General features: G+C 50.4%; 1 protein-coding gene across 5 annotated transcripts in view; it reads left to right on the plus strand.

Moving 5' to 3' along the window:
- TXNRD2 (thioredoxin reductase 2) overlaps window positions 1–26,044 on the plus strand; it is a 51,600-nt gene that overhangs the window by 1,225 nt on the left and 24,331 nt on the right. For 2 of the 5 annotated variants that reach the window (XM_086682243.1, XM_086682245.1), the window contains exons 2-8: window positions 2,973–3,041; window positions 10,431–10,487; window positions 10,833–10,977; window positions 11,591–11,665; window positions 13,504–13,582; window positions 14,146–14,208; window positions 18,521–18,591. In XM_086682243.1, the coding sequence (XP_086538369.1) occupies window positions 2,973–3,041; window positions 10,431–10,487; window positions 10,833–10,977; window positions 11,591–11,665; window positions 13,504–13,582; window positions 14,146–14,208; window positions 18,521–18,591 (559 nt within the window). Of the gene's footprint in view, window positions 1–863; window positions 1,072–2,972; window positions 3,042–10,430; window positions 10,488–10,832; window positions 10,978–11,590; window positions 11,666–13,503; window positions 13,583–14,145; window positions 14,209–18,520; window positions 18,592–26,044 lie in introns of all 5 variants that reach the window. The other 3 variants (XM_086682246.1, XM_086682247.1, XM_086682244.1) reach the window with 3 other exon arrangements.

A 26,044-nucleotide genomic window follows, 5' to 3' on the forward strand; every position in this document is an offset into this window, starting at 1 on the left:
ATGCATAAATAGGAGCTGCTGCAGCTGCTGCCACGAGCCCAGGGCCCTTCTGGCCACTGTAACCTTGGCCTTAGGGCAGAATGGAGTGGCCTTGGAGTGGAGTTTTTTGTTTCTACCTGGGCAACACAAAAGATTCTGCCTCCATGACCCTTGGGCAGCAAGGGGAAGGAAGCCCCAAAGCTAGAGCTTAGCTGCAGTGATGAGGAGCTGACAGGACCTGGGCACAGTGCCAACCCCCAACAAGGATGCCCAGAGCTAATTTTGAGCCTCCTCCTCCATCTCAACTGCAGCTTTCTGTCTGAGAGCAGGAAGGCACCTGCCCCATCCCAGGCTTGGGGGTGGCCCATGCCACCCCTGAACAGGAACCAGAATGACACTGCTGTCACCTGTCCCCTAACACCTGTTACCAGGAAGGATGCACGATGCAGGGAATAGTCACAAAGGGACTCCCAAGGTGGTCCCCTGAAGTGGTCAGTGTGCCTGTGGACACACAGGAAAGCCTCTGCTTGCCCTCCCAGAGCAGTGCACCATTCATTCAGCCTTGTCAAACTTGCTGGGGGCCAGGCCTCTGGTTCAGAGGGGGAGCAGAAAATTAAAGGACAATGGACTCAGAACAAATTGGAGACAGACCTTTCTGGGGCTGAGCCCTGAATGTGCAGTGGGGAAAGGAAGGCTATGAGACTGTCCAGGGCACCAGAGTGCACAGGTGTGTTCCAGGTAACCCCCGCAGAGCAGTACCCACCTCATCCGCCCTACAGGCCCTTGAGGGTCCTTCCCCCTGGCAGGGTATCCCAACCCTCCTACATGTTTAAAGGAAGATTTCCTACACTTACAGAAAGTTCCACTGCTGACCTCTTTCACAGGTTTATCAGACTGAGAGGCTCCTGGGTGTGCACAGCAGGCAGGGAGAGCAAACCAAGGATAAGCCCGCAATCTACACAGCCAGTTGGTTGCCCTGCCCTCTGCCTGATAGCAGGCAAAGGGGACACAGTGTGGGGCTGGGGACACCAGGAGCTTGCAGGGACCTGTTCTGTCAGCAGGAAGGACCAGCACCAGCACCTGCAATGGAAGGTAGGGGTGTTCTCCTGGGCAAAATCTTAGTGTTTCCCCTCCCCCTGTTCACCACGGGGCAGCTGGAGAGACGCTGCCCTGCCCAGCAGGCGTGTGCTCATCGCAGCCCAGCAGTAGCTTGTCTCCAGCCAGCAGTCTGTCCTCAGCTCTTTGGGCTCATATCAAAGCCACCAGAATAACTGACAAAGTTTAGGCCTCTTTAGAGCCCTTGAGTTGAATTTGGAGTTAGGTTCACTGTGGACTGGCTGTTTGAACCAAGTTGTGGCTCCCTTCGATCCCATGTGCGCCTCTCACACATTACAGGTGCCCTCAAATGCCACCTGCTGGACAGAACCCGGGGTGGGCCTGGCTTTGGGGTGGGTGCAATGGAGCGTCTCCACAGGACAGTCTGGTAGCAGGGCACCATCCAAGCACCTGGACACAAGCTCCTGGTGGTGACTCCCCTAACTTCACCAGCTGCAAGCCAGGGCCTCCTCTAGGCTCAACTGAGCTCCTGTGTCCTTGCAAAGCATAGGTTCTAGACCCCTGTCTGTGGGACATCTACAAAGCCAGGGTCCCTGAGGGATGCGGTCCTCAGGAGTATTCTCTACGGCCTTGCCCACCAGAAAGGTCAAGGTGGCCACAAAGGCAGGTGCAGTGTTTTCACTTCTCAGGCTCCAGTGTGACCAGCTGCGCTGGCCTTGGGTGGCAGACCCTTATTTGATCACAGGATCCTGTGCTTCACCCAGGAGCAGTGGCCAGCTCTAGACATTCTGAAAGCAGTCTGACCTCCTCTGCCTTTCAACATACTAATAATTTTCTGTTATTTCTTCCTTTCTCTATAGGGAGTAGGCCAGTGCCTGGTGCCGGGCCTTTCCATCTTGGGCCCTGTGTCAGAGCTTTGACCAGCCGGCCACACCTAAGGACACACCTACTCTCACCTACCCCCGACTCACTCCTTTGCTCACCACGACCCCCCCTTCTGACTGTCCCTTGCTTGCTTTCCATGCCAGCAGTTTGCATAAGAGGGACAGATAATGTCTTCCGCAGGGCAGGAAAGATGTGAGCGGCCCTCTGTGCCGGGCGTGGGAGTGGGCTGTGTGTTGCCTCCAAGGTGACGCCATGGTAAGCCCAAAAGGCATTTTAGAGTCACTTCTCCCCCAAGGCCCACAGTGCACTAGGCACTTTGAGAGGCCAGGGTGTGCTGCCCGATGCAGGGATTGCTTTTTATATTTTTCCTCACTCAGAACAAAAGGTGACTGTTACAGCCGAAAGACACACTCAAGAAAAGTGTTCTTGTTTTTCGTTTTTGTAATTTTTGGGGTAATTTTTATTTTTGAGAGAGTGTGAGCAGGGGAGGGGCAGAGAGAGAGGCAGACAGAGGATCCAAAGTGGGCTCTGTGCTGACAAGCTGACAACACAGATCCCAACGTGGGGCTTGAACTCACAAACCACAAGATCATGACCTAAGCTGAAGTTGGACGCTCAACTGACTGAGCCACCCAGGTGCCCCCCAAGAAGAGTGTTTTAATCCCGTGTCTGGCTTAGAACGTTGGGTGACGTGTAAGTTCAGAGCAGTTCTGAAGCAGAGCAGAGCAGTTCTGGAGCGTGAAGTTCAGAGCAACTTCTTCTTGACCTGATTGTTGTTGCAAAGGCAATTACACACCTTTCACCAACCTCACCTGGCATTGCTTGGTTTCAGGATTTGTGCTGATGATGGATACCATCGTTGCCTTCTGCCTCGATGTGTGATGCATCATCACCCCAGACCATCACAGGATGGGGGCTCCAATCCTATAAAACAGATCTCATACCACATTTAACTGGGCAGAGCTGTTTGCCCTTTGGAAATCACATGGTATCTTATGGGATCCATATCCCAGACTTGTCCTGACCCTTCTTCTCACCTCTCCTTTCTCCAGCAGGGAGGCAGGACTACAATCTCCTGGTGATTGGCGGGGGATCTGGCGGCTTGGCTTGTGCCAAGGAAGGTATGTGTCCAGTTCCCTGTATCCTGCCAGCGTGGCGGGGGCTCCAAGCTTTCAGGGACGCCTGGAGAGGGCTGCATTGTTCTCGTAGCTAGGTGGAGATGCACCCTGAGTGGCCATGCACAGAATGCATTATCTCTGTAGCTGGCCTGCTGGTCTCTGGGGTCCTACATCCTGCAGGGTCACCCCAAGAGCCTCCCTGCTCCCTGCCGCTCCCGAGTTGTCTGTGCAACTCCCAGCAGCCAGGATGACACCCAGGTCTGAGCCTGCCCTCTTGGGCTGCAGCCCAAGGCCTCATGGGAGCTGTCCCCACCCATCTGACATGTCTCCCACCACCCACACCCTTGCTCACTCTTCTGCTACAGCCCCTGGCTGCCTCACTGCTTCCCGAAGGTCTTTCTGGCCTTGCGCCTCACCCTGGCTGTCTGCCTGGCCTGGTCTGGCCTGGTCTTCACCAGCCTGGTTAGCTGTGGGGCTCACTCATCTTCCTTCAGTCTTTGCTGCCAAGGGTAGAATTACCCCCTTCCACACACATCTGGTCCCTGCTCCCGGCTCCACTGTCCTCGTTCTTAGCCCTGGCACTGTCCCACAGAGATCATGGTTTGTTCTGCTGTCCGTGTCTAACCAGATGGGTCTGGGCACCCCGGGGTGCTCAGTAAAGATGTGTTGAGTGAAAGGGCTGGACCCAGAGGCATCCAGAGACCTCGTGTTGCAGTTTACCACTAATCTGGATGCGGAACAGATGGCCACCATTTCACTGGGGGCTCTGCTCTCTGCTTTAGGAGTGCCTGGCAGTCTGCTTGTCTGTCTAAATGATAAGGAGGCAGGTGAGGCAGATGTGGATGAGGGAGAGGGGAAGACAAGAGAGAAATGGTGCCCAAAACATGAAGAGTTGAGCAGCCACCCTGACCATTTAATTACAGCTCTCTGATATCAGATCCTGGGTTTTAGAATCACAGTTGGCATAAAGGAAATTTGCTGTCCACTGCTCTTGCTCTGAGGGGCAGAGGAGGGTGCTGGCCTGCAGTGGAGGGCAGGAACCTTGGAAGTCTCCCAGCTGATTTGGGGGCCCACAGAGGGACACGAGATCCTCATCCCATTGAACCACAGAGCCACCCCAAGAAACAGAGCATACAGACAGTTGTCCCAGTGGTGTGTCTTATAGCAGAAGAAAGCCCTGGATGTCGTGTCCACTCTAGTGTCTTATCTGTAGAGGCACATCTCTGTTAACCCACAACACTTCCCAGGTCTGTCTTTGCCTTTCTCAACAGTGACATCTCTCCCTGTGTGCTTTTCTATAGCTTTACTGAAATATAATTGACTTAAACCGTACATATTTACAGTGGACAACTTGATATGCTTTGACATACGTACACACCTGTGAAGCCAAGTACCGCAGTCAAGCTAGTGAACATGTCCGTCCCCCCCGCATTAGCTTGCCGGGGTTGCCGTCACAAAGAACCACAGGCTGCATGGCTTAAGCAGCAGAAATGTATTTCCTCACTGGAGCCTGGAAGTCTGAGATGAAGGTGCCAGCAGGGTTGTTTCTTCTGAGTCCTCTGTCCTTGGCTTATAGATGGCTGTCATTTCTCTGTGTCCTCACATGGCCTTTCCTCCGTGTGTCTATGTCCTAATCTCATCTTTTTATATGGACACCAGTCAGATTGGAGTAGGTAGGGCCCACCCTATGGTCTCAATTCTAACCTCTATAAAGACCTTGTCTTCAAATAAGGTCACATGCCAAGGTTCTGGAGGTTTGGGCTCCAACATGAATTTTGACGGGACGTGACTCAGCTCATAACAAACCCCAAAGTTTCCTCAAACCTTGGGAACCCCTTCCTGCTGCTCCCTCTCTGCTGCATCCCCAGACAGCCAATGATCTGCTTTCTCTCACTACAGATTAGTTTGCATTTTCTAAAATCTTGTTATGCAAGATGAGATCATGCAGCATGTATTCTTACTTCTCTGGCTTTTTTTCACATAGCATAATTATTTTGAGATTGATCTGTGATGCTGTGTGCATCTAGAGTTCATTCCTTTTTATTACTGATTAGTATTCTGTTGTTTGCATGCACCACATGATGTTGGGCCAGTCACCTATAGGTGGACATTTGGGGTATTTGCAGTTTGGGGCTATTGTGAATGGTGCTGCTGTGAACATTTGGGTTTGTGTTTTGGTGTGGATGCATGTTTTCAATTCTCTGAGATAAATGCCTAAAAGTAGAACAGGTAGGTCATGTAGTATATCTCTTCTTTAGGTATTTTTTCATTTATTGCCATAGTCTTTCATAGTCTTCAATGCACAGGTCTCCACATCGTTCATCAGATTTATCATGAAGTGTTTCATATGTTTTCTAACAGCTTTTTGAGATTAAGTCATATACCATACTATTCATTCATTTAAATTGCATAATTCAGGGGCGCCTTGGTGGCTCAGTCAGTTAAACATCTGACTCTTGATCTCGGCTCAGGCCTTGATCTCAGGGTCATGAGTTTAAGCCCTGCTTTGGACTCTGTGTTGGGTGGGAAGCCTACTTAAAAAACACAAAAATGCACAATTCAGTAATTTTTAGTATATTCACAGAGTTTTACAACTATCACTATATCAATCATAGAAATTTTCACCACCCTCCAAAATTATTCTGTATCCATTAGCAGCCAGTCCTCAGCCCCAGACAACCACTAATCCACCTTCTATTTGTGTGTATTTGCCTATTCTGGATATTTCATATAAATATGTGGTCTTTTGTCTTTGTATCTTCCACTTACCATAATGTTTTCAGCACTCATCCACCACACAGCATATGCTAATGCCGTATTCCTTTCAGTGGCTAAATACCATTCCACTGCATGGACAGATCACATTTTATTATCCACTTGTCCATTGCTGGACATTTGGGTTGTTTCTACTTTTTTGGCTTTTGTGAATGATGGTACTGGGAACATTTGTGTGCATATTTTTGTGTGGATCTGTTTTCCTGTCTCTTGGGTAGATACCTAGGAGTAGAATTGCGGAGTTGTGTGGTTTGACCTTTTGAGGAAATGCCAGACTATTTTCCAAAGTGGCTGTATCATTTTATATTCCCACCAGTGATGCAGGAAGGTTCAGATTTCTCCACATCCTCTCTAGCATGTGTTATCTTTTTTATTATAGTCTCCTAAGTAGGTGCTCAAATGGTACCTCCTTGTGGTTCGTCTGTGTTTTCCTAACGATTAATGACATGGATCATCTTTTCATGTGTTTATTGTCTATTTGCATATCTATGAGTAAATGTCTATTCACAAGTTTTGCCCACTTTTTTTTTAAAGATTTTATTCTTAAAACAATTTTTTTAATGTTTATTATTTATTTTTGAGAGACAGAGTATGAGCAGGGGAGGAGCAGAGAGAGAGGGAGGCACAGAATCCGTAGCAGGCTCTGGGGTCTGAGTTGTCAGCACAGAGCCTGACGTGGGGCTTGAATCCATGAACTGTGAGATTATGACCTGAGCCAAAGTCAGATGCTGAACCTACTGAGCCACCCAGGTGCCTCCTATGTTACATATTCATACATAAATATATTCTGGTTACTAGACCCTTATCAGGTATATGATTTGCCAATACTTTTTTCCATTCCATGGATTATCTTTTCACTTTCTTGCAGCACATTTTTAATTTTGATGCAAGTCCGGTTTATTTCTTATTTATTTTGTTGCTATGCTTTGGGTATTTGAGAAACAGTGGTCTTACCCAAGCTCACAAAGGTGTATGCCTGTGTTTTCCTCTAAGACTTGTACATTTTCAGCTCTGACACTTAGGCCTTTGGTCCATTTTGAGTTCATGTATACATAGGGTGCGAGGTAGCTGCTTTGGGGTTTGCAGTAGACACCTTGAACTTGTCACAGTCTGCCTGCAAGTGATATTGTCCCACTTCACATGTAGTACGAAAACCTTAGTATGGTAACATGCTTCCCTTACTCCCTTCCGAGCCTTTATCCTATGTGGTCATATGTTTTACTTTTACATGTTATAAGCCCCATAACACATTGCTATTTTTTTGTTTAAACCATTACCTTCAAAAAAGATTAAACTAATGAGGAAAAAATCTTACACATCTGCCCGTGTAGTCACCATTTCTGGTGTACGCTTTCCTTTGTACAGATCCGAGTTTCCATCTGCCATCATTTTGCTTCTACCCTAAGGATGTCAGTGAACATTTCTTGTGATGTGGCTCTAAGAGTAATTAATTCTTCAAGCTTTTGTATGTCTGAAGACATCTTTATCTTGCCTTTAGTTTTTAAAGATATTTTCTCTGGGTGGAGAATTCAAGGAAGATAGAGTTTTTGTTTGTTTTTTCTTTTAGTACTTTAGAGACATTGTCCTTCTGGCTTCTCACTTGCATTATTTCTTTTTGTTTGTTATTAGAGAGAGAGAGAGAGAGAGAGAGAGAGAACACAAACCCAAACAGGCCCCATGCTCAGCCTGACACAGTGCTCAATCCCATGACCCTGGGATCATGACCTGAGCCAAATCAAGAGTGGGACACAACCAACTGAGCCACCCAGCAGCCCTCACTTGTATTGTTTCTGATGTCATCTGCTGCCTCTTTATCTCTGTGTTCTTTCATTGTGTGTCTTTTTTCCTCTGGTGGTTTTCAGGATTTTCTCTTTTCATTGGTTTTGAGCAATTTAATGAGGGTGTGCCCTGGTGTAGTTCTCAATTATTTTTCTGCTAGACTTCACTTAGCTTCTTGGGACCATGGATTTATAATTCTCATCAAGTTGGGAGAATTTTCGATCATTATTTCTCCAGGTAATTTTCCTGTTCTTCCTCCTCTCCTTCACTATGGGAGACTTTAATCACACAATATATTAGGCTGTTCAAAGTTGCCCCTCAGCTCCTGGGTGCTCTCTTCACTTTGGAGAGTTTCTATTCCTGTGTTTCCAAGTTCACTAATAAAAGAGTCTGCAAAGTCTAATCTACCATTAATCCCACCCAATATGTTTTTTATCTCTTTTATTGTAATCTTCATCTCTATAAATCCGACCGGGGTCCTTTTGTATATCTTCCGTGTTGCTTCTTAACTTTTTGAGCACGGAGGATACAGTTACAATATACAATACTCATTTTAGTTTTTTTCTAATTCTGACAACTGTGTCAGTTTTTGGTTGGTTTCCATTAACTGATCTTTTCTCTCTTACGGCTTGTATTTTCCTGCTCCTTTGCATGCCTGATGGTTTTCTATTGAATTTCCCTTGCTGGCTTCTAGATATTTTTAGCTTCCTAGATACAGTTTTGAGCATGTTCTGGAGTTTGATTCCTTTGCATCTTCCACTTAAGATTTATTAGGCGAGGAACACCTGGGTGGCTCAGTCAGTTAAGTGTCCGACTTCAGCTCAGGTCATGATCTTGCAGTTTGTGAGTTCAAGACTCGCATCGGGCTCTGAGCTGACAGTGCTGAGCCTGGAGCCTGCTTTGGATTCTGTGTCTCCCTCTCTCTCTGACCCTTCCCCTGCTTGTGCTCTTTTTCTCTCTCTCAAAAATAAATAAATAAACATTAAAAAAATTTTAGGTGGCTCAGTCGGTTAAGCTTCTGACTTAGGCTCAGGTCATGATCTCACGGTCTGTGAGTTTGAGCCCCGTGTCGGGCTCTGTGCTGACAGCTCAGAGCCTGGAGCCTGCTTTGGATTCTGTGTCTCCCTCTCTGTCTGCCCTTCCCCCATTCAGTCTCTCTCTCTCAAATAAATAAAACATTTTAAAAAATTAAAAAAAAAAATTTTTTTAATTTATTAGGCAGGTCCAGAGCTGTGCCCAATCATTCCCAGTGACTGGGATCTGACCTTAATACTTTCACAGCTCCCCAGGAATCATTTGTTTTGTCCAGTTTACCTTCTGGGAACAGGCAGTATTCCCAGCCCTGCATGATCACTGTCTCCTCTGGTCTTTCTGGATGATTCTTTCCTGGCCTCAGGTAAATTCCTCACACACATGCACTGATCAGATGTCTGGGGTTCTGTGCAGCTCTCTCCTCTCTGGTTCTCTGTCCCAGAAGCTCTGGCTGCCTCAGTCTCCCCAGGCTCCCAGCCTCTCTCCTCAGCCATTGAATCTGGTGGGCTCTGCCTGTGCTGCATCCTGAAGACTCTCCAACTGTGAGGCTCACCTCGTTTGTTTCCTATCTTCCAAGAATCACTCTTCTTGGAAGAGTAATGTTTGGTTTCTTGAAACCCTTATTTTATGTATTCCGTCTGGAGTTTTGGTTGTCTTGGATGGGAGGGTACATCCGGTCCTTGTTGCTCCATTGTGTCAGATGGGGGAGACAGACGTAGGCATGTTTGAAGAGTCCCCCTTGTTTTTAATTTTTTTTTTTAATGTTTAGTTATTTTTGAGAGAGAAACAGAGCACAAGAAGGGAAGGGGCAGAGAGAGAGGGAGACACAGAATCTGAAGCAGGCAAAGAGTCCCCCTTGTTTTTAAAACAAGCACTGCGATCGCATCACTGATCAGTTGAGCAAAATGGGTTTTTACATGAAGGCTTCTAAAACTTTGTTCTGATCTTGGTTGATAGCCATGAATTGAGTACATTCTGTAGTATGTGAAACACTCATGAGTCACGATGTTTAAGTCGGGCATGCCCTCAGTCAAGTCCAGTGCCCAGGCTGGCGATGCAATTCCCCAAGTAAGCCAAGGGGAAGCCCTTCAATTATCCCTGGCTAATTGGTAACAGGGTCAGAACCTAGGATTGGTGGCCCTGGGAGGAATCTGCTCACAGCCAGTGGGGAAAGCCAGGAGACTCCAGACAGGAGGTGCAGTTGGAGCCCAGGTCTCCCTCCCACTTTGGGGCCTGGCTGATCCCGGACCTGCCATTTGACCTTCCATTTTCTCACCCTGAGAATGAGGTAGCAAATAGCCACAAGGGTAGACCTTGGGTAGAAGCCTCCCATGGTGTCCAGTGGAGAAGAGAGGAGATGAATGAGTCTCCTGGGTAGGTCTGGGGAGAGAGCCAGGGGAAGCTCCGAGTCTGGGGCCTCTCCCAGGAGGTGGATACTCCTGTGATGCATGTAAGTATGCTCTGGGTGGGCACCAGGCTCATGCTGAATGTCTGGGCCTGGAGCCAGGTGCGGCAGAAGACAAGGGAGGGCTGTGGTGGGCATATGAGGAAGGGTGGGCATCCCACTGGGTCCTGGCACTAGGGTGGGTGGTGTGAAGGCTACAGTCAAGAAGAGGCCCAAGGGTTCCCATTTATGGGCAGCACAGCTGTGTGGCAGCTGACAGGTGGGGAGATCTGGGTGTGGAGCTGGTGGGAAGTTGCTGGTCCTGGTCTTTCCCTGCCGTTTTCTGGTGGTCATGGGCCCCTAGGGTCCCCAGCCCCAGCCCGAAGCAGCTGCCCATCTGCTCTCTCTTTTTGTCTTTCCAGCCGCTCAGCTGGGAATGAAGGTGGCCGTGGTAGACTATGTGGAGCCTTCCCCCCGAGGTAGGTAGCCCTGGATGGGAGCCGTGTGTCCTGGGGAAGAGGGAGGAAGGGTGCCTGGTTCATGCACGGAGGGTGGCTGAGCCTAGAGCCAGTCACCCACTGCTAGTTGGCATCTCTGGCACAGGTCCTGTTTCTCCAGTAAGTCACCATTAATGTAAAGTTCCTCGTTCTTATTTAAAAATGAATCTGACTATAATCATAGAGAGTAAATTCACAGGGCAGTGTTCACCTGGAGCGTGTCTGAGTTGCAAACAATGACTTCAAGGAATCCTACACAACTGTAGAACAGGAGAGACTTCTAGTCCCCTGAATACAAATCTAAACATGCTCTTCCCAACATGCCAGGCACTAGGTGGGGCCTAGGCGGCACGTGTGTGAACGTTGGCTGCATCCCCAAGAAGCTGATACACCAGGCAGCGCTGCTGGGGGGTATGATCCGCGACGCTCCCCACTACGGCTGGGATGTGGCCCAGCCGGTCCTGCATGACTGGTGAGGAGCCCTGCCCACTCCCAGTGCTTGTCCGCTGCTCATGGGGGAGGTTGACTGCTCCATTAACCCTCACGGAAGCATGCTATCAGAGAGGGGCCCTCACTGGGAACAGCTCTGTGCCCCACCCCTTGACATTTGGCAGAGTCTAGAGACATTTTTGGTTATCACCACTGGTGGGGGGGGGCTGCTGCACCTATGGGGTGCTGCTAAAGGCCCTATGGTGCACCGGACACCCTCACAAAGGTTGATCTGGCCCCAAAGACCACTGGTGCAGGGTGAGAAACTGATTCAGGTTCCACAGGTGGCACCTGGTCTGCTCTGAGCTGCACATAGGCCCCTCTGTGGTTCTCAGATGACCTAGACTCAGGGCCACTGCTGTGTCCTGGTGGCTGTGCCCCAAAGCCCCTGTTTTCCCTGAGTCCAAAGTCCCACAGCCCCAAACCCAGGACAGAGACAGTGGCCGTGGGGATAGATGTCACATTTCCCACCTTTAGAATCACTTTGTTTCTTAGTATTTCTGCTAACCCACTATTTGCATCTGATCGTCTGTTGTGGGACTCTATAGTTATTGCTTCTGTTGTGGTTTTTAACATCTCTTGTTGTGTGTTAACAGGAGGAAAATGGCAGAAGCTGTTCAGAATTATGTGAAATCCCTGAACTGGGGTCACCGGGTCCAGCTTCAGGATAGGTACTGAGGCCTCCTCAGGCCCTCCCGGGCCCTCTCTGGGTCATTTCATACCTTGTCAAGCACTTAACTCCTCAAAGGCTCAGCAGTGATAAGACTAGAAGTCCCTGCCCAAGGGGTGGGGGTGCACACACGAGAAGCAGATGGGGTGAGTGCCCTGTGAGCAGAAGGCCACCCTGCAAGCTGGCACCTGCAGAACCTGGAGTAGCAGGGAGTGGGGGGCATGTTGGCAGGATAGCTGGAGCCCAGGGCTGCACCAAGGAGGAGGCATGCTCGGAGCTGGGGCTAGGGAGAACAATGGCCAGAGTGTGGGAGCATAGAGAGGGCCATCCCAGACGCCAGCACCTTCCTCGAGGCAGGTGACCTTTCTCCTGTCAGGGTGGACCACTGTTATGTGGAAGGAGCCCCATGAGCCCCATGTTGCCCAGGCCCCACGCTGTGAAGTCCACAACTCACCTCTCATCTCCAAGGCTCCCACACCCTGAACCCCACACCTTACCACCCACCTCCTGGCTCTCTAGGCATACATGAAGGCACCTGCTGTTGTGTGCTGAAGCATATGTCCAACATGATCATTCTAGCCTGGGACAAAGTCCCGTCAGCCCTTTGGGGTCCCCCAACCAAGATGCCGAGATTTCTTCCACCAAAGGATCCTCCCTGAGGAGCCACTACCAGACGGAGAGGTGCCCCAAACTGCACTTGACTCTGGCTAGGCTTTGCTCCTGGCCCTGTAGCTCTTCCCTGTGCCCATGCAGGTCATGGAGGGGAGAGTGTTCCCTCAGAGGTCTGGTGGCTCTCATCTGAGCTCTATTTGCTTGGCTCCAAGAAGTCTTCCTGGGCCTGTACAGTAGGCAGCTATTTTGCACCCATGAAACCCAGGACACCTGAGCTGGAGAAGCTGGCCCACCTGCCCATCCTGGTCGTCCCTAGTGATCCCCCCCACCAGGGAGCTGAGCTGTATCCTGTTGTTTTTCCTCTGTGTGGGGCTCAGTATCCCCCAGTGCGGTTTGCTGGAAGCATAGGGCTCTGCCATCCATCCTGCTGGCCCTGGGCAGCAACCAGGCAAGTGCCAAACAGGCCTGACCCCAGGGCAGCTCTAGAGGTGCCCACAGATGGAAGCCGGTGCAGAACTTCTGTCTGTATCCTATGGCTATTGCTGAGCTGTGGGGGTGAGTGAGGACTTGCTTCCTACAGCTCAGGCAGCATATGGAGGCATGGGGCTTGATTGTGGGGAGGACATAAAGTCCAGGAGGTGATAAAGCCTTCCCAAATGTGCCAAGAACCCACCACTACAGGGTGGCCTTCATTATTAGAAGATGTGGATCATTTCTACACACCATGCACCTGACCACCCTTATGTCCTCATCAGACTTGTTTTCCAGCCTCACTATCCCCTAGAGGGATGTAAGAGTGTAAGAGTAATGTCTTCCTAGTGGGCACCCTTCCTTGTCAGCAGGAGGTTGGTCATTTGGATGGCGGGGATAACTGGGTGCACATGGGGGCCTCTGTTCCCTGCCGGAAAGTGCCCAGGTGACAAGGATGGACCCTAGGGAGGCTCAGCCACTTCTGTCATCACACACACCAGGGCTGTACTTGGGCTCTCAGAACTATGCTGGCTTCTGTCCAGCAGTTCCAGGGATCTATGGTCCAGGGGACCCTTGGGGAGATGACAGCTACCCTTCTCCCCCTTCATGCTTCCCAGTGCTGTCTGCCCCACCTGAGCTGTGGGCAGGGGGCTGTGGGTCCGAGCTAGGCTTTTACCCATCTGCTCCCTGTTTAATCCCATAAGTGACACTTAATTTACAGAGGAAATATTTGACAATCTTATTTTTATTTTGCAGAAAAGTCAAGTACTTTAACATCAAGGCCAGCTTTGTCAATGAGCACACGATTTGCGGTGTCACTAAAGGTGGGAAAGAGGTGAGTGCCCAGCTCTCCTGAGTGGCTCCTCTCAGGCAGTCCTGACCCTTCCAAAGACCTGGGGTGCTGACTCCAGCTTCATTCAACCCCAGTGATGTTCGCAGTAATAAGTGCTGCTGGAATTGACAGCAGATCTCTCTGAGGCTGGTTGTCACTCTCCATAAACAATGAAACAGACCACTGAGATGCATGTTGTGCTAGGCTGCCTGCTGTGCTGGGCGATAGGGTGGGTGGTCACAGCCTTGCAGAATTTTGTGGGGATTGGAGGAGACGAGACACCTGCAGGGTGCTCTGTAAACTGGGCGCGGGGGGGGTGGTGGTGTTTGGAGTTACAATGTCTCCCTGCCCTCTTCTGTTGCACCCCCTCCTGGCTTGAGTACCCTTGACAGGCTCCCAGCTCCAAGGGACCTCTGAGCTCCTGGCTGGAGGGTCCACACTGCAGGGCAGCAACTGTAATTAGAAAGTGTGGGTCTCTGCCAGGGGTACCTGTGGGCAGTCGAGCCCTCTGCATCTGTGTGCCGCAGTACATCTGTGTGACCACAACTTCCTTGATTTCTTCTCAGACTTTGCTTTCCGCGGAGCATATTGTCATTGCTACTGGAGGGCGGCCAAGGTACCCCACCCACGTGAGTGTCCCCAGCACACAGCCTTCCCTGCCACCCTGGGCACGTTCATGGTCTCTCAGCTCATGCTTCCCACACCAGCAGCATCCCCATTCTTTCTTTTCTTAAAGAAATTAGTTTTTCTATATTCACTGTGGTCACTTTTTCTTTCTTTCTTTTTTTTTTTTTTTCAGTTTTAAAGTTTATTTGTTTTGAGAGGGAGAGAGGGTGTGCACACACGTGAGCAGAGGAGAGGCAGAGAGAGAGAGGGAGAGAGAATCCCAAGCAGCCTCCGTGCTGCCATTGCAGAGCCTGATGGAGGGCTTGAACCCGTGAACTGCGAGATCATGACCTGAGCTGAAACCAAGAGTCAGACGCTTAATCAACTGAACCGACTAAGCCACCCAGGCATCCCTGTTTCTAATTCTTTCTCATGTCCATTCTACAGAAGCAGGTCAGCAGGGACCCAGTACTGCTGAATCCTAAGAACAACTGTCACTTCACTCTTCTGGTGGCTCTGAGACACCACCGCACCTGGTCTTCTTTATCTTGCTTTGCTGATTCTTCCTTTTCTCTTCAGCCTCAAAATGTTGGAACATCCAGGACTTTAGCCTTTTCTTCCTTCCCCTACCCCAAATCTTGCTTTTAATTGACATAAAATTTATACACCATAAAATGCACCCTTTTAAAGGGTACGATTCAGGGAGTTTTAGTATATTCACAGTTGTGCAGCCGTCAGTCTCCACTACCTAATTCCAGAACATTTTCACCCCCAAAATGAAACCTTGTACCATTAGCAGTCACTGCCCATTCCCTGCCTCCCCAACCCCTGGCAACCACTAGTCTGCTTTCTGTCCCTATGGATTTGCCCACTCTGGACATTTCACATAAATGGAATCAGACATGTGGCCTTTGTGACCTGCTTCCTGCACTCAGCAGAATGTTTCCAAGATTCCACATTGTAGCATGTGTTAAAACTTCATTTCTCTTTATGCCTGAGTAATGATCCATTGTGTGGGTAGACATATTTTGTTTATCCACTTGTCCACTGATGGACATCTGAATTGTTTCCACTTTGAGTTGTTGTGAATAATGCTGCTGTGAACATTTATGTACAAGTTTTTCTGTGGACTTAAGTTTTCACTTCTCTTGGCTATATACCTAGGAATGGAGTCGATGGTCAGTTTTTACTTTTTGAGGAACCACCAGACTGTTTTCCAAAGCAGCTACACCATTTTACATTCCCCCACCAATAACATGTAAAGGTCATACTATACTTTCTTGTTTCTTCACATTTTGTAATTTTTTTATTGAAAAATGAATATTTCAAATAAAATAACGTGTTAACTCTGGAAGTCAGAATCTCTCTCCACTGTAGGATTTTGTTTATTGCTATTGTTTGTCAGGTGGTTTTCTGAACTGATTTTGTAAAATCTATATTCTTTGTCATGGGAGGCCACTAACGTCTCTGCTCAGTTAGCTTAGTGGTCAGCTAGTAACTAGACAGAGGTTTCCTTAAACACCTGGAGAAAACACACAGTCTTTGCTGAGGGGTTTGTAGGCATTTGGGGGCACGCTTTTGACATTTAGCCAGGTACCAGAAACTCTGCCTTAGCCCTCACTACCTACTTGTGCTGGGCCTCAAGGCCAGCCAGAGGTGAGAGTTCAGGCTGTCTCAGGCCTTTCCCTGGTGTGTGCACAGCCCAGTGCCTACACCTGGCCTTCTAGGTCCCCAGGAATACGTGGGACCTTTTCAAAGCTCTAATGGACGTCTCATTCCTTGGCTTTTCCTTTTAAACTTTTGGGTAGTATGTTGTTTGCTTCAGCTGTTATCCATCACCTCAGGCAGCTGTGACATTACATCACTGGGAAGATCCTCCTCAGAGAGAGCTTTTGACCCTGGGCAAGGTCAAGAGAGGTGGAAGATAAGCCTCTTGAGTGGGGTCTTCTGGGGAAGCCCCAGCCAGGTCCAACAATGACTCTGGGAAGGAGCTTTGGAAGGCCTCTGGCTCTGTTCTGCTCTCCAGTACGTTTTTAAAGTCACTCTTCATTTCTCAAGGTTGCTGCTGAGCTGAGAGATGGGGCTAGCGTCAGTTAAAACTCCACCAAACTCACTGTTCTTACCAAGTCTCAGCCATTTTTCTTGACTGAAATGTTCCCTGTGTTGGGGCGCCTGAGTGGGTCAGTCGGTTAAGCGTCCGACTTCAGATCAGGTCATGATCTCACGGTTCGTGAGTTCGAGCCCCGCATTGGGCTCTGGGCTGATAGCTCAGAGCCTGGAGCCTGCTTCGGATTCTGTGTCTCCCTCTGTCTGCCCCTCTGCTGCTTGCACTCCGTCTCTCGCATTGTCTCGAAATAAATAAATGTTAAAAAAAAATTTTTTTTTTAAAGTGCCCTATGTTGCCACAAGCCTTTGGTTAATTTCAATGGTTCTCAAAAAGTTGAATTTTACTCTTTTTTTTTTAATTAATTTATTTTTTTTTAGTTCTGGTTGTTTTTTTTTTTAATTTTTTTTTTTAACGTTTATTTTTGAGACAGAGAGAGACAGAGCATGAGCGGGGGAGGGTCAGAGGGAGGGAGACACAGAATCCGAAACAGGCTCGAGGCTCTGAGCTGTCAGCACAGAGCCCGCACAGAGCCCGACGCGGGGCTCAAACTCACGGACCGTGAGATCATGACCTGAGCCGAAGTCGGCCGCTTAACCGACTGAGCCACCCAGGCGCCCCAAGTTCTGGCTGTTTTTATGGAGGGGTGAACTTTGGGAGGTCCTCAGTCCACCATTTTTTGCCAGCATCCCCTCCTGGCCCCGTCTTACTTGAGGGTGCTTCTCTGCCCTCACCCCCACAAGGAAGGTGGAGCTAGTGGAGAGGGGGATGGGAAGCAGGAAGCGGTTTGGCTGAGGTCACAACCACATGGGTCTCACAGGGGAACCTGGGAACCAGGTGGCACAAGCCCTGAGCCTCCACATGGGCTGTGGTGAAGTTAATGAGGCCAGTGGATTTCCCGGGCATGGAGGCTGCATCTGCCTCCTAGTTAGGACAGAGCACAGATGGAGGAGGAACAAGGGAGTGGTTCTGTTTCTCCTCAGATGCTTAAATCCTAAGCCTCTACTTTTAGTTCTATGCTTTCTCTGGAAATGGGGAACAGAGGGGGCACAGAGGGAAATGTACACCTCCAGTCCTCAGAGGCTACCATGCCTCCCTTCCAGCTGTCAGGCCCTCAAGAGCAGCCTCCAGAGGGGACAGGTGGCTTGTGCACAGAGGTGGCCCTCGGGCAGATTATGTGGCTCTGTAGGGTGGCAGGGTGCTATTGTACAAGGTAGCTACAACAGACGGGAAAGGTGGGTGACCCTTAGTGACCCCCACACCCATCAGCCAAGCCCACATTGGTTCTGCTTAAAGCCCCTGAAGGCCACAGTCAGCTCCCAGGAGCTGGGCAGTCGTCTCAGGCAAACCTGCATATGTGCCAGGGTGCCCTGCAGAGGCAACAGGCCTGGGCCCACCATGCTGGACCTCAGCTGGGCAGCCACCATGTCTCCATTCGCTCAGAGGAGGATAGAGCAGGAGCTGTCCGGTGCAGGGGGAGTCAGCTCAGTGGCCACTCCACCCTCCCATCACCCACCTCCACCACACCCTCCCTGGGTGCCTGCCAAGACTTGCTTATGTTTTAGGCCCTTTGATTTCCAGACCTTTCAGTTTTCTTTGCACAACCCCGAGAAATTCCTGACTTTATTTTTATTGCCAATTGGAATCATAAACTGTTTGCAGTCTGCTTCCTCTCCACCAGCACATCTTACTCTTCTTACTCTCATGGGCTGCTGAGAGGACGCTGGTCCTTGTGTCTCCCCAGTCTGCTTGGCAGTCCCTCTTGGGCTCCTCTGGGATTCAGGAGAGTCTGTACAATTCCCAGGCTCCCTCAAGAGTGCCCAATAGCATCCAGCCTTCAGCCTTGTGCTTTTGGAGCCAGCCTGTCCCTTCATGCCCTGACTCACTCTGCTCCTCACCTGCCCTCCTCTCGGCCCGGGTCTGGATCAAGGGGAAGGCCCTGGAGAGCAGGGAGAGCCATACCCCAGCTCCCCAGCCACCTCATACAGCCAAGGTGTGCTGGGGTGCTTTGCCCAGTAGTGGATGGCACACTGAGTCAGATATAGCCTGGTCACCTGTCCCTAGAGGCTAAACCTGAATAAAAGTCTGTGGAGCAAGGAAGTGCACCCATGTGTGAGCCGGGGTGGTTCTGGTTGAGTTGCGTCTACAAAATGGTCGTCCTCTTTGGGGGAAGTCTCTAGGAACAGGCTAGGTGATGCTCTTCTCACACTGATCCTTTTTTTTCTGGGTAGATCGAAGGCGCCTTGGAATATGGAATTACAAGTGATGACATCTTCTGGCTGAAGGAGTCCCCTGGAAAAACGTAAGACCTGGCATGGGCCTTAGTGGAAATCCTCTTGTTCACAGTTGCAAACATCAGGGCCATTTAGAACCATATGTTAGTCCTGTCTCTCTAGTGCATTCTTTCTTATCTACTGGAAAGAAGGAAAGGGAACATGGTTCTTGTGCCCCTTGGTGGGGCTGTTGACATACTGCATCCTGTGACTGTCTTAGAAGTGATGACACAAGTATTACAAAATGCATCAGCCAACTGTCTAGGGCAGCGGTTTTCAAATAGGGTTCTTGGAGCCCCAGGGTATCAGTGGGTCCCGTTAAGGACATCACAGAGGAAGGATATTCAAGGAGGAGAAGGTAAGGCCAGGTCATTAGGGAAAGCCATTGACCTCTCCTTGGGCCTTGATTAAACATCCCCTTTCCTCTGGTTTACACCTTGGGCTTCCCTGAAATCCAGCAAAGGCTCCAAAGTTCTCAGAAACCATAGCTCGGTTGTGGAAATAAGACTTGAAGTGTGTGAGTGGTTTTACACTTCCTGAGCAGGTGATAATGCACTAAATGCACTTCCTGTACCCACAGAGCAGGCTGTTAGGGGGGCGTTTCAGGTCCAGACAACTCTTGTGAGCAGCGTTGGGGGTAGTAGTTGGGGGGGTGGGGGTGGGGGACTTCATGCTTGCAGGGACTGGAAAGGCCACCAGAGGGCAGCAGAGGCTTGGTCGTCAGCAGGCGCTCGGTGGCCTTGGGACTTGGTTTTGAGAATATACATACATACATACATATGGGGTGGAAAAGCGAGGAAAAGTGCGAGGGTAAATGGGTGTGTGTGTGCAAGTATATGTGTGTAGGCACGGGTGTGCTCTGCTTGTTACTGTTTCACTCTTCATGAGGCATCTCTGTTCGCAGCCGGGGCTTGATTCCCTTGAATGGATGTGATGTAGTTTATCTTTTCATGACTCATGAACATCTCCCTAGTCTCTTTTTGTCATCATCATGAAATGCTGCAGTGAAAACCTTTGACGTGCATCTTATTACTGTCATAATGCTTCTTGCATGTTACATACACCTGTCAGGGGTGTTTCCTACAGGTAGAGAACCCAGGTGCAGGGGTAGGTGCCCTTCACACCTTCACCCATGCTGCTAGCAGGCCCTCCCTCCTGGTGGGCTTCACCAGGTTACAGGTGCGCTTCTGCCTGCTGTCCCCCTTCACCCTGCCTGGGACTTCAGCTTTTTCATGAGCTGTAAAACAGAAGGGAACCTCTCCCCCTGCTCCTTTGGGGTGAGCACCACTTGTTTGTGCCCAAGGCCTGTGTGGTCCCTCCCAGTGACTGTGGTCAAGCTCATGCAGGTTTGCATCCCTCTGTCCATCACCTTCTACCAGTTCCCCCAGCTGTGGTTTGTCTTTCTACTTGGGGGTATTTTTTCATACAGAAGTTTGTAGTTTTCATGTTGTCACATTGATCATTTTTTTCCTCTATGCCGAAATTTCTGAGTTATCTTTTCTTTTATCATCAGCCAGTTGGTTAAACATGGCCTGATTTTATTTGGATTTGCTATTATTAGTCATCATTTCACATATTTATTAGCCATTTAAAACTGAGTGTGTTGGGGCGCCTGGGTGGCTCAGTTGGTTGAGTGTCCAACTTTGGCTCAGGTCATGATGTCATAGCTCGTGAGTTCGAGCCCCGCGTTGGGCCCTGTGCTACAGCTGGGAGCCTGGAGCCTGCTTCGGATTCTGTGTCTCCCTCTCTCTCTGCCCCTTACCCACTCGCATTCTGTCTCTGTCTCTCTCAAAAATAAACATTTTAAAAAAATTTAAAAAAACTGAGTGTGTCTGTGAATGTGTGTGAGAGAGAGAGTGTGCGTGTGTGTGTGTGTGTGTGTGTGAGAGAGAGAGAGAGAAAGAGTGTGTGTGTGTGTGTGTGTGTGTGTGTGTGTGTGTGTGTGTGTTGTCAGCTTGGTCCTTGGCCCACTTTCTATCCGGTTTTCCTTTTTTCTTATCTGTTTCTTATCTTCCAGCTGGTTTGCGTATTAAGGCTGTGATCCCATGTCGTTTATACTGCAGATTTTCTCAGCTTGTCATGTCGCTTAACTTGTGTGATGTACAAATGGTTTTTTTTTAACTTTTTTTTTTTTTTTTTTTTTTTTTACGTACCTTAGATCTCTTTTTACACTTAATGGCTTTTAGATTTATTGCATGTTCAGGAAGGCCTGCTCCACCCCCAAGACTGTTTTTGAAAAAGAGCCCCTGTATTTTCCTTTAGGCCTTCCACAGGTCAGATTTTCCTTTGCGACCTTGAGGTATTTGCAGTTCATCTGTGATATGGTATGGTGTGGTGTGGTGTGGAGTGGAGTGGAGGAGTGTGGTGTGGAATGGTATGGTGTGGAGTAGAGGGTGTGGTGTGGAGGGGTGTGGAGTGGAGGGGTGTGGTCTTAAATGGTGTGTGGCGTGGAGCGGTGTGGTGTGGAATGGAGTGGAGGGATATGGTGTGGTGTGGTAGGTGGAATGGTATGGAGTGGTTGTGTGGTGTGGAGTGGAGGCGTGTGGAATGGTACGTGGAGGGGACTGGTGTGAGGTGTAGAGGGGTGTGGTGTGGAGTGGAATGGAGTGGAGAGATGTGGGTGGTATGGTATGTGGAGTGGAATGGAGTGGTGTGTGGTGTGGAGTGGTAGAGAACAGGCTTCTAGGGTTCCCGTGTCGCTGACCACTCACCCTTGAGCCGGGCTGAAAGCTCCATCCCCGAGTGGAATCCCGGTCCTGCTCTGGCTCCTGGCTCCCACTTTCCTGTATCACTGGCGCAAGTGCCTGGCGTTGGCTTCAGATCTTCTTAGTTTTCTTTCGCGTTGATTCCTCTGGGTGGAATGTAGACCTGGTTTGCCAGCCTCTCCACAGTGGTCCGCTGGACCCGTGGTTCAGCCTTGAATGTGCAAGTGCCTGGGAGGCCAGCTCCCTGCACGGAACTTGTGTCCTGTCTGAGGCTGCCATGCGCTTCAGTTGTCTCGGGCCATGACCAAAGGCCAGCATTTTCTGAATCCCAGTCTTTTGTCAAATTAGTTCCTGCATATTCTGTTGTTTTCTTTTGTTTGCTCTTTTCCCATTACGTTTTAAAAGTGGTATCTTCAGTGCCCAGGAAGGGGTCGGTTTCTAGTGATTCTCTCCCTAGCCACTGGTCATGGAGGCTGGGTGTGTGGAGAGGCTGTCCTAGGCCATCACTCAGGGCTGGGGAGGGCAGGAGGCGCAGGCATGGTGGGTGCCGCCGGTGCTCAGCCTGGTGGCCCAAGCTGTGGGCCCCTCCTCTGTGACCGAGTGCCGGGGCAGTGGCCTGCTCCGCTGGGAAGACACCACCCCAGATATTTTGGTCAGGAAAGAAAGTGCTGTGTTTATTTTCTTCAGAAAAAAAACATTTAGAAGATTTTTTTTTTTTTTTTAAAAAAGCTCTTTCGTTTAGAAGGAATCTAGGTATGTTATTGTTTAAGAAAAAAGTGTTTGCAATGTATCAGTCACCCGTTTCGTTCTGAGCATGATTTATGTGAGGAAATGGTTTTTTTTAAAAATTAAGCTGGAGATATATCCCTGTACGATGCTTCTGTGAAAATGCGGCTTTTGTCCGGTGCTGTTAATGCAAGTTGTAACAGTGTGATATGGGAGTCAGTGTTTACATGCTACATTCCTCTGCTGCAGTCAAAATAAGCCCGGAGGGTCTACAGTAGCATTTCTGTATTTTATCAGCTTGGGCTGGGGCTGAGGGGGAGGCCTCTGCTCACACTTGGAGGGGCTGTTTCTGCCAGATTTATTTGCCTTATAAATATTCCCTGTGTTTATTTTAACTTGCTTTTAAAATGGAGCTGAAATTAATATGGACCTGAGGGCTGCCCCCCGGCCCTGTAGTGCCTCCCACAGCCGGGCCGGGCATTTCTGCTTGGTCCCATCGGGAGGCCCAGCCGGTGGTGGAGGGTGCCCAGAGAGCCTGGGCTCTGCCTGCAGCGGGTGCCATCTCCACCGGCCTCTGGGTGGGCACGTCCGGCCCCACGTCCCTTATGGGTTCTACAGCATGCACAGGGCCTTCTTCCCTTCGTTCCTCCCCATGACGGGGCACAGGCAGCATCTGAGACCTTTCAGGATGTATCGGAGTGGGGCACAGTGGCAAGTAGCCCTTCGTGAGGCCTGTGTCCTATGGTTGCTCCACGTCTTTGCCCCCTCAAGGCATGAACCCCAGTGGCCATAGAGGTGTTGTAGGCTCACAGACATTTGAGGAGTGCCTCTATCCTCCTTTGCTCGAATCCAGGTCTGGGGAACCTAAGGCTGGATAGATGGTAGAGAGGGGATGATGAAGCCCAAGCCCAGTTGGTGGAAAGAATTAAACACCCTTCACTACACAGCTGGATTACCCCAGAGGTAACAGATCATGTGTAGAAAACTCTAACATATGCAGTGTGAGCTCCCAAGTCCATGAGCAGGACCCTGTGAGGCCAGGGGGGAGATGCAGCCCGGCTGCCCAGATCCTCAGAACCACACCCCCACCTGAGGCATCCACTCAGCCTAGGCTACCCAAATGCCAGCTTTGTGTCTGGCTTGTTTAGCTTTTCCGTTGTTCTTGTTTCTTCATTTTTCTGGGTAAATCCAGGGCAGGTTGAGGAGGAGCAGGAAGTGAGGAGGATTCTGGGAGAACAACAGGGTCCCCTAGGCAGGTAGCAGGAGCCCCTTCGGAAGGAATGCTCAGGGGGATGATGGCCACTTCAAGAAACCATCCACCACCAGTGGAGGAAATGGGGGTGCAGGGTGTGCGCTGCCCTGCATGGGGAAGCTTGGAGATGGCATGCAACTCTCCCTGCCCCAGCTGTCCAGCCCAGCAACCCTCTGGCAGGTGGAGGGAGGGTGGAAAGGAGAAAGGGAGGCCGACTCACCACAATGCTTTCAAGGAGGCAGGCACTGGGGTATCTGGATCCTTGTGCACCCAGGCAGCTTGGCTCCGCCTTTGATCACACAGCCGGGTGACCTTGGTTCACTCACCTGGAGGGTCACCTCCTCTTTCAGGCCTTCTGGACCCAGGCATCCTGGCTGGGACTTGGGCCCAGCTGCCCAGTCTGCCCGGGCCAGGATCCTCAGGTCCTGTGCACGCTGTGACTATTCAGGCAGCCTAAAGGTGAGGAATTGAGGTCACTCTGCTCCAGACCCCCTTGGCTCCCTGGCCCAGCTGGTCAGCACTCACACCTGGGGTTCACGCCATGTCTGCAAGGCCAGCTCTGTGCATAGGTGGGAGCTTTGGGGTGACTTAAGTACTGTCACCTTTCTCTGACATAAGAGGACTTGAATGAGACTGGAGTCACCTAGGGGCGGCTCTTCTCCCACGTTGGCCTGACACACAACTGAGTTGCTATTTCCAGGTCACAGCCTGGACCTGGCTGTTCCCACTCGCCAGCCCAGGACTGTCCGCTCTCCCACAGCTGCACAGCCTGGCCCTCTCTGTCCTCGGACCCTACTGCTCTGTGAGGCAGAGTGTTTTTGTAACTCAAGCTGATTTAACACTGCTTGTCAGAGTTGGTCCTAAGAGGTTTTTTGTGTGTGTGTGTGTGACCCTTATTTTAAGTCTGGAATCTGACTAGGTTTTGTGATCATTTTTCTCTCTCCCTAAGCGCAAAAGGGAAGAATATAAAATTTATCTTGTGAAGAACCACAGCCATTTGGTTAGGAAAACTCACTCCTGTGAATTTTCTCATTTCCTGCTTAATCTCCACGTTCATTTGGTGTGACAGCCTTGTGTCCAGCAAAAGGGGGACCAGCTCTCTGCCTGACACTTGGCTACCAGCCTGTAAAGCCCCACTGACCATCTCCCTGGCATGTCTAAGACATGCCGGGCTTAGGGGCTGAGGAAGACAACTCCTCCAGGTGGCATCTGTTATGAGGCCAGAACACAGAGGCTCTGGCTAGGCGGAGGGGGGCCCAGTGTCAGGCCCTGAGGGGTGGGATGGGTCTGGCAGATCCCAGGCAAGCCCGGAGCCAGCCCCCACTGGGGAGGGGGCCTTGGGGCCCCCCACCCTCCTTGCTGCCTCCCCGGGGCACCTGAGCTCACAGCTCGTTTGGCATTTCCTGCACTGGTGGGGCCGCCAAGGAGCCAGGTGCCTGCCGTGAGGGCCTCACTTTGTGTGGGTGTTCCCTTTGGGGAGCGGATCAGGGGCCTTCAAACTCGAGAGGCAGGTGGAGGGCTCTTTAAGCTGGGGCTTCATGGGTCTGAATTAAGGCTTTTGTTTCTGCTTCCTCCCCCATTCAGATTTTGAACAAGAAAGCCTGCCCTGTGATTAGGCTAATCCCACAGTAGTTATACCTTCACATGAAATGTTTGCACACCGAAGGGCACAGAGAGCAGAGCTGCCCAGAACACACGTAAAATTGAATCAGGGGCTCCCAGGATGCAGGGTAGTGATTTCCCATGTGGACTGATACCCTTGTGTCTGGGTCTCTTACTGTAGTGACAAGGTGAGTGTTTCCAGGCCTCAGAGGCTCACTCGGGCCCTTCCCCCAGATCCAACAAGCTGGTCCTGACTTCTCCTGGCAGCACCCCTGTCCTCCTGTGGCTGGCCAGGGCCAGCAGTGGTCATCGTGCCTTGGCAGCCGACCTCATGGTTCCCAGGCCCCCTTCCTGGCCAAGAGTCCCTTAGCAGCCAGTGGAACTTGTCTGCGGTTTCAAAGCTACCAATAAAAACAAAACAGTGCCCCTGTCTTCTGGCAGCCCCCCCACCCCGCGTGGTCTGGAGGCTCCGGTGTCTGTCTGTTTTTGCTCTGGCATTTTCCTACTTTAGCTCATTTGAAGAGAGTTCTTGGATCCTGCTTTCTGCAAAGAATAATGATTATTTGATAAATTGGGCACAGGGATGGAGTGAAAACCAATACTCACAAAGACAAGAAGAGACCCAAAATTACCTTCAAGAGAGCAGGATGCTTGCTTGTTTATGAGATTTCAACTATACACATGCAGTTAAGGACACCCACTTAGGAATGGCTGAGCTGGTGCCTGCTGTCTTCCAGATGTGTCCTTCATCGGCAATTCAAAGCTGGTGGCCTGAGGGGTGGGCACCGTGACTTTGAGGTGGGAGTAGGAGACCCAGAGCATTGAGGTGGCTCCATGGGAAGAGCTGGCTGCTCAGCACCTACATGACCGCCCACCCTACCTCCCCATCCAGCTCCCCATCCATATAGTGCAGGAGGTTGGGGAGTTACCCGGAGGCTGCAGAAACAAAACAGTTTTTTGCCAGAATCAGGAGACTACACTGCCGTGTCCTTGGCAATGTGATAAGAGGGCCTGGGTTTGTCCTGTACGCTGCACCTGGCAGCCAGCTGTCTCCCGCTGGAGGGTCCACTTTACAGAGGCAAGAAGGCTCCAAGACAGGCAGGGACAGCCCCGCTGTCCAATGGAGGGCCTCCCCTAGTGCCTGCATGGCCTGCCTGGCTGGGAGGCGGTTGGCCTGCGCCATCGCCACCACCAGAA

The sequence above is a fragment of the Puma concolor genome, chromosome D3 (genome assembly GCF_028749965.1).
Source record: "Puma concolor isolate L17-30 chromosome D3, mPumCon1.1.hap2, whole genome shotgun sequence".
Classification (NCBI taxonomy): Eukaryota; Metazoa; Chordata; class Mammalia; order Carnivora; family Felidae; genus Puma; species Puma concolor.